The 8,898-nt window shown below is 38.7% G+C and overlaps 1 protein-coding gene across 2 annotated transcripts in view; it reads right to left on the bottom strand.

Moving 5' to 3' along the window:
• Positions 1–1,640: 1,640 nt before the first annotated feature.
• The window catches only part of atp9b (ATPase phospholipid transporting 9B), a 44,403-nt gene continuing 37,145 nt past the window's right edge, over positions 1,641–8,898 (bottom strand). Inside the window, exons 21-30 of one of the 2 annotated variants that reach the window (XM_053492678.1) lie at positions 7,472–7,561; positions 7,188–7,332; positions 6,844–6,908; positions 6,470–6,625; positions 6,280–6,344; positions 6,074–6,182; positions 5,873–5,930; positions 4,889–5,092; positions 4,506–4,538; positions 1,641–4,211 (exon numbers count right to left, since the gene is read on the bottom strand). In XM_053492678.1, coding sequence (XP_053348653.1) covers positions 4,075–4,211; positions 4,506–4,538; positions 4,889–5,092; positions 5,873–5,930; positions 6,074–6,182; positions 6,280–6,344; positions 6,470–6,625; positions 6,844–6,908; positions 7,188–7,332; positions 7,472–7,561 — 1,062 coding nt within the window. In that variant the 3' untranslated portion in view covers positions 1,641–4,074. The remainder of the gene's footprint in view (positions 4,212–4,505; positions 4,539–4,888; positions 5,093–5,872; positions 5,931–6,073; positions 6,183–6,279; positions 6,345–6,469; positions 6,626–6,843; positions 6,909–7,187; positions 7,333–7,471; positions 7,562–8,898) is intronic. The other variant, XM_053492679.1, reaches the window with a different exon arrangement.

Below are 8,898 nucleotides of genomic sequence, written 5' to 3' on the forward strand. Positions count from 1 at the left end.
CATGTCTACATTTTGCTCAGGTTACAATTTGTTTATTGCATGTATATGCAGAGAGAGAGAGAGAGAGAGAAAGAGAGAGAGAGAGAGAGAGAGAGAGAAACTGAGATGAAAGCAAGTGTGTCTAGATTGTTAGACGCAGCAGACCATCACGTGAACATCAGGTCTCTAACGTACCACACGTTTCCTGCTGTAGGAGGTAAACTGCATGCTAGTACATGAGTGATATATTGATAACACATTTTTTAGGTTTCTTAATAAGCACAATATGACTACTGCAAGCATTTATATCTGGGATTAAAGGAAAAGAAGTACAAGACGCAATGCACTCAATCTCAAAGTGAATTGAAACTCTGAATAAAATAAAATATTTATACAACAGTTCTTCTGAAATCCCAAAACTGATTGGTCAAAGGGTGTTGATTCATTTTCTATAACAGCCTTTGTCAGAAACGTATATGCTGATTTAATATATTATCTTTTCTATAGTAACAAATCATTTACAGAGACATTACAAATTTGTTTAGTAATAAACATATATAGTAGTGAATATGTTGAAGCTTTCTATAAATGTAGACAAATGGAGACCTCCTTAATGGAAATTTCACACCCAGACAAATATCTAAGCTTAGGATTAAACCAGGGTTCCAGAGTTGCACCATCATTACATTTACATTATGGCATTTGGCAGATGCCCTTATTCAGAGCGACTTACATTTTTATCTCATTATACATCTGAGCAGTTGAGGGTTAAGGGCCTTGCTCGGGGGCCTGGTGGTCTTGGGATTTGAACCTGGGACCTTCTGAACCGTAGCCCAACGCCTTAACCACTAAGCTGACCCATGGTAAATATTGGTATATTGCTTTATTTACAACAAAAGTTCGCATGAGAAAGTGCTGCAACCACCATCAATGGAATTTAGACACACAATATATATTTGTTTTCAACACCAGCAGTCTATTTGTGTGTGATCTACATCAGTCAGTGGGGAATGACTTAAAGTGTTAAAACACTTTTAACCAGCAGTATAGATCCCTGATGGTAAAATCCATGTTCTTACCAGTGAAAATTTAGTGTATGCAATAAATTGCTGCCATCTAGTGGTTAAAGGCAATCCTGGTGGTAAAATAAGTATTTAATCCAATAAAAGATTTATTAAAATAAAAAAGCTCACTGTGTTAACCATCTTTTAAAAAGGGGGGGAAAAACACACAAAACTTCCAAAGATTATTTTCAATAATCAAATGTGTAGCTCTTTAATGCTGATTATTCAATTAATCATATCAATAACATCAACAATCATACTGATTTTCACTGTTTTTTTAAAAAAGTGGTTTTGACACTTAAAACAAGCTTGAGCCTATCAAAAGCAAACACTTTTTGCTGGTTATTTAACATTTTAGTAGTCTGTATAAAAATGTCCTCAAAAAGCCAAATACTTCTACACACATTCTGGGGAAAAAAAGCAGCAATACTTCGGTCCTCATGTGAAGACAAAGTGATTCGATAATTAATCAGAACACAGTATAACTCAAATATTTACAAACCCGACACAAAAACCAAAGAACAGTGTATAGCAAATATTCAATTTAGAATGTAGAATACAGTTACAATACTTTTTTTTTCTCTTTTGTAACATAAAGAATGATAAAACTCATTCCTTAAACACACTGGTTGAAAACCGGGCAACATATTCATTTCATGTCAATATAGTTTTAGTAATGTTACATCTGGTGTTAATCAGACAAACACTCAGACTTCATGTTTATCCTGATTGTGCTGACAATGAACCAGACACAGATTTACCTCGATAAAGATTATATGAGCGACGGTTTGGGAAAACCAGTCAGATGTTCCTGTGGCTGAAGTCTGGAAAACATTTCGGTTTTGACCAAAATGGAAGATTTCTACTAATTATATACTTCGAAACCACTACTTTAGGGAAACATAAATATTTAGTATTTAACAAAAAAAGTTATATATTAAAAAGATTATGTTCTAACCATGCCTTGGCTGTATGACAAATACAGCTGGGAAAAACAATCAGTTTGCTTAGAGATGTCTAAAATCTAAATAGTGTGCTTTTCTCATGATTTGATCAAGTAGTTCCATAGTGCCATAGGAATTATCCACATCCTGTCTAATCCTGTCTCATTTATTTTGTATACAATTACCGATATCTGTGACATGTTCAAATCAAATGGTCATGAAACTCACTCAGCCCAACTACATGACCAAACCAGTGAGCAGTTCTTCCCTGATGTCCGCATAAACAGAGATACTGTAAATTGAGTGAAAGGAGGATGACGAGGCTTGTGTTTACATGTCCTGAGTGATTCTTTGCTCAGAAAAAGAAAGAAAGGTTTTTCATTGTAAATGTAGAATTCTTTTAAATTGGGAAGTGTTGATCTTGTTTCTGAAGTCTGAAGTAGATACAGTAACATCTAAACCAATCAGCCATAATGTAACACTAACAACACCATCAGGTAAATTGAATAACATAGATTAGAATTAGAATTGTATATCAGTAAACTGCTGACAGGATCACAGCAATTAAGCCTCATTTATGCCTGTGGGGAGCAAAGGCTAGCCTGTCTGGTCTGACTCCACAGAAAAGGCAATGTAGCACAAATTGCTATAAAAAAAAGTTTATGTTGGCTATAATAAAAAGGTATCAGAACACTCAGTGCATCACAGCTTGCTAAGTAATGAGATTAGTAGGCTGTTGGTAAATCCTTCAAACTCCCCAGATTTTAATCTGATCAAGCATCCTTGGGATGTTCTGGACAAATAAGTCCAACCTGAAAACCACAACAATTAAAAGATCTAATTTTAACGTCCTGGTGCCAGACACCACAGCACACCTTTAGATTTCTTGCAGAGTCGAGCCCTGAAGGGTCAGAACTGCTTTGGTGGCAAAAGGGAATCAAAAAACCTCTGTGGTTTTAATGTTATGACTGATGTTCTGCCTTCAACTTTTGTTCTTTGCATATTTTGGGGTAATTACATGCAAAATATGAGCATGTGAAGGGTTTTCCCAGACTGCCACACATACATAAAAAAAATGATTGAAGAAGTGAAAAAGGTGTACACCCCTAAACAAGACCAAATATAAAATACATATCACAAAGGACGAGCTGTGTGCTATATTTGCAAATTTATCTAAGTAAATGTGAGCAGTGCTGAAGTGTCACATGGTGATGATAGTCATGTCTCTTCCTAAATCGTACTAAAGCTCTAAACAGCTTAATAAACAGCATATCTTGTAATATTTTTTCATTGCTCAGTGGAAATCCAGCAATTTAAACATGCCTATAGTTATTTGTGCAACACACAGGTGGGGAGAATAGAAAAACCAAAAAACACCTAAAACGGCCCATCGGTCTATAATAAATAGGACAAGTTTAGAAATTTCTGCAGGCATAGAAAAATCTTAAAAAAGACAATCAGAGCTGAAGAAAATCCTCACAGGAAAGTAAACAGCACTGTGGTTTTCCCATTCATAAACAACCACTTTGCTCATTCTAACGATTCATCCTGCTGTACTAATGCACATCATTACAGATCAATAAAACACTATTTATTTATTTATTTATTTAAAAAACAAAACAAAAAGAAAAGTAAACAATCAACAGATTAGATTGAAGTGCACTCTAATAAAGGAAGCGCCTAATTAAGATCCATGTTCTTTTTCTACAAATAATCTAACCAGTTCTATCACTGGAGTTGATTCTTGGTCACGTTTTTGTGCTTCACCTTTTTTTTTTTCAAGTATTCTCAGTACATCTCCTGTTGTTCCGAGTACATACATGCTATCCAACAATAAATAAGGAAAATAAAGAAGAGCTGGATAGACCAAAATTCCAGAGGATAAGCCATTGTCATTAATTGAACACTTAAACTAGACACACCAGCCTCATGAAGCCCTAACAGACCACCAAACCTTGACAGCTACAGTCACTATGCCTGCTATATACTGTGTACACTGTGTGTGCATGTGTGTGTGCATGTGTGTGTGCATGTGTGTGTGCATGTGGGTGCGTTTTGACGTTCTGCCTGAGTGAGGTTCAGTCAGCTCAGGAGGAAAGTTTGGAGTAACTTGGTGGAGAAAACTTGCGCTTCAGGTACTTGATGATGTACAGAGGCAGGCAGCTGACCAGTGTGATCACACACACCTTCCATAGGAACGTCTTGGTCGTGATGAATAACAGATCTGGTGGAACAACACAAAGGAAGAGAGAGAGAGAGACAATTCCAGATCAGATCAGTATTTCTGCTGCATCTAGTGTCTTATCAGCTTTGACTGGAAAAGGGTCTGGCACATGGTGATACAGTGAGGAGTGATGGTGGAATGTTTTGGAGGAGGAGGAGGTGGAGGAACGAGTCACTGATTCATAGCACTGTCATCGCACAGCTCCTGATGAGACAATGAGTGAGAGGTGACTGGGGGGAAAGGACATGCATCTGAGGAAGGGAATCCATGTGAGATTAGAGAACATGAACCTACCCAGGAAGGCTCCTAAGGACACTCTACCTATGCCTGAGTGAAAGCCATGGAGCAAAGCAGCAGGAGAGAGAGACAGGAGGGTGAAAGAGAGACAAAGAGAATGAGAGAGAGAATATGCAAAGAGCTTAGAAATCGAGCAAAGACATCAATCAAGACAGGATTATAGCACGGTGGTGTTAAATTCTCAAATGTGATTAATCAGAAGGTGTTGATTCATTTTATACAGCAGCTGCAAGGGTTATAAACTCCTGGGTTTATATGAATGCATTTGTATAAATGTGTTACTGTATCAATACTCACACTCATTGCGAGTGCTTCATACAAAAGTTGTATTTGTTAAGTATGAATTTCAACAAAAAGAAGCAATTTGCAGGCATGCTTACCAAAGTACTCGTTGAGAAATGCGAGCGAGGCGAGGTAGCAGCCGAGGCTGAAGAACTCTGCCACCACCATGAGCCAGTGCCAGGTTCGTACGGTCAGAGCCACCATCAGCAGCTCGGTAAGAACCAGGGCTGTGAATGAGATAGCCACCACATGTACGAACTCCTGATCGAATAGCACTAGGGCGCCGTACATCAGGATGCCCCCTGGTGGAGAAAAAAAATTATGATTTATTCCTTTTTTTTTTTCAAATAGCATGATATACTGTACATAACTAGAGCAACACCATACAGCTGGAAATTTCCAAAACTAATAAGCAAAATAATCAAAATAATAATAAGAGAAAATGTACTGATGTTTGCATGAGCAAACATACACAAAAAGCACAGATTTTGTTCTGGATGCTCTGCTGTAACGCCGCTTTCCAATACCTACTGTATCAGTATCTCCTTTTTTTATTTTCATCATAAACGGCACCCGGCTCAGCCTAATGGCCTCTGACTGATCACATAATTGCGCCTCTTCATGTGGCGGAGGCTTGGGGCATTCCTCCGAGTTAACTGCCGTATTAAATGAGGCCGTCGCCCCTATAGACCCCACTGTCGCTTTTCTCTGTGTACCGAGGTTTAATTAAAAAGCGGGAGCTGTCGGGATGTCACGCTTGGACAGGGACACTGATCTCTCTCGCTCGCTGAACGCCCGGATCCGTTTACGTGACAGAAAGCGCCTGGGCTTTCAGTGCTTCCGGATAAAAGTTTATCCAGGACATAAGGTATGGTATACATTTGCACTATATTGTTTATTAGGCATTTAATGTTTATTTATACCATTATTATGTATATAGGTTCATAATTGTTATAATTATACCACTTAAGTTTATTTTAGCCAATACCTACAGCACTAAACTCCTACAGTACTCCTGAACACAAAAAAACATAAGAAGACATTTCATATTTATATACAAATATAAAAAAATGATGCTGTACCTTGATACACACTTATCAAGACCCAAATGAGAAAGGTTTTGAATGACAAGGAGCGTCCCTAAAGAAAAGTAGAGAATATAAATCATTGACACATACATCAAGCAAAGAAAAAGGCAATACATTTCCAATTTGAAAGATAAACACTGAGTAAGTAGACACTGTGGAGTTTTGAAGGTGGTTAAACATGCTTTGCTGCATTACCTTGGTAAGGTCTTTGTAAAGCTCTGGGTAAAGCAATGCCATATCTGGCTTTACATCCTGATCTAGCACCAGAGAGAATACTGGGAACATGGTGTATATTGTAGCATACCTGTAAATATAAGCAAACATTAAGACAACGTACATGCAGCTCAAGTGAGAAAGATACCAAAAAAAAAGATCATGAGACACCATCGTAGCTGACGTACCCAACCATGAGGAAGCCTTGGTACAAAGGAACGGATGCAAAGTAGAAAATAGATGAAAAGACGGCCTATGGAAAAAAACAATCTCTGAATAAACAGCTTTGGAGCAGAACAATATTATGAAAATATGACTAAGAATTAATTGTATAGAAAAGTGTGACATAAAAGACATTTTAACCAAACACAGTCTTACCTGCATGGTTGATATGATCATGCCGCGGTGCATAACGAACTGGCCGAGAGCGGCGGAGCGCTTGTAGCTGTTGCGTCCGTGCACCACCAGCAGCCTTCCAATGTGTTTAAACTGCGTTATGGAGAAATCTGCCGCTAGCGACGCCTGCTTGCCCTCCTACACACGATCACAAACGTACAACATTACAAATCACACTACACAACACTAAACACAAACATTTACTACCTGGCGATTATTCATCCTAAGACTTTCTTTTGTTTACAATTTTGTTAAATATTTATTCAATAATAAAATAGATAAATAAATATTAGAAATTAAGGAAATTTTTGCTGATCAGAACATATCGTCAGACTCAACCAGACTGATCACGTTACCTTTCCTTCAATGCCGATGCCACAGTCCGCAGCCTGGATCATACTTACATCATTTCCACCATCACCTGAGCAGTGAGCAAGAATATAACATTTGAGTGTCATAAAACATAAATATCACATGCAGTACCTTGTTAAAAAGCAAAAGGGTTAAAATAGCTTAAAAATATAGTTTGAAATCTTTTACCTTCATAATAGACCATATTTTTTAGACCATAAATTTTATTATATAGAATAATAATGTATAAAATATATAAAATAAATGTGAAATTAGATGAACAAGACAGTGAAGTCTATTAAAACGAATGAGAGAAAGAGAAAGAGAGAGAGAAAGTGCACGAGCTGACCAATAGCACAGGTTCTGTTGGCTGTGTGTTGCTGCAGCAGTCTGACAATCTGGGCTTTCTGTGTTGGAGAACAGCGACAGCACACCACCGCAGGGCACTGGCACGCCAGCTCCACAAACTCGTGCTCATAGTAACGCAGACACACCTGGAAAAACAACCGGATGTGCGCGCAAACACAGAAACAAGAATTCAAATGATCTAGGTATGCATGGTTATTTATGTTTCAGGTTTGCAGCACCTAACACCAACCTCATCAATAATACAGAGTGTTTAGGCTGGCCTACCTCCAGAGAGTCTCCTGAGATCACCAGAGCGCAGTCATGTTTCCTCCTGAAGGCATTCAGTTCCAGGTGGGCTTCACCACGATTAGACACCTAGCATCGACAGTGCAATTAAAACCCCACTGATTAGCGCCCAAGCACTATAGGGTGCGCGGAACCCTCTTGTTTTCCTAAGGATCATATATATATATATATATTTTTTTTTTTTCATTCTACCCTTTTGGGCTTTTTCAGTGTCTTAACATACTCAAAAACTCTAACCATGTTAAGAAAATTGACAGACAGGTGGAACTCTGCTGCCATTAGGATGTATAAGAGTCGCGTGGCCCACACAAGATTTTGCTGGATAGCTCATACACAGTTTCACGTAGGCACACGAAACTACTTTCAACTCAACAGGAGGCTGGTTATTTTGGGTCGTTCGCAAAAACGCACCCGATGGATTTTGATATACTCCTCCAAGGGAAGTTATACGATCGCCACCAAACCGGGCCGATGTGATCTAAAGACATTGAGGACGCAAAACTGCAGAGGGATTTTTGAAATCTCCAATGGGTCAGCCGTGATAATGTCTTAGACTTACACTGAAAAATTATTAATAACTTTGTGTCATTAAATTGAGTGACATTATATATATATATATATATATATATATATATATATATACATATATACATACATATACACACGTTCAGTGACATCGTTCAGTGACATCACATACAGTGACATAGTGTGAGGCTTATTTTCCAGCATTTGCGGCCTATTGTACACATCACAAATGTTCGCACGCGCACCTCTCTCATGGTGCACACATGCACAAACACAATTATATCACAATGTTAACACTCTCACTCTCACACAGACACACACACACACATGTATACACAAACACACTCGTAGTCATGTATATCACATATCACAAATTTTATTACGTACGTCTCTGTCTCACACGCCCGCACGCAGAAACACACACACTCGCACACACTAACATGTCACATGTCTCGCACACACATACTAACACATACATCACTAATATTAACACACAGACTCACACACCACACACAAACGTGCATAAACACATTTACTCGTCACACACAGACTGACACATCCACACGTCACACACACACCTCTCACACACACTCACACACACTCACACACACTCACACACACTCACACACACTCACACACACACACACACACTCACACACACACTCACACACACACTCACACACACACTCACACACACACTCACACACACACTCACACACACACTCACACACACACTCACACACACACTCACACACACACTCACACACACACTCACACACACACTCACACACACACTCACACACACACTCACACACACACTCACACACACACTCACACACACACTCACACACACACTCACACACACACTCACACACACACTC

The sequence above is a fragment of the Clarias gariepinus genome, chromosome 3 (genome assembly GCF_024256425.1).
Source record: "Clarias gariepinus isolate MV-2021 ecotype Netherlands chromosome 3, CGAR_prim_01v2, whole genome shotgun sequence".
NCBI lineage: Eukaryota > Metazoa > Chordata > Actinopteri > Siluriformes > Clariidae > Clarias > Clarias gariepinus.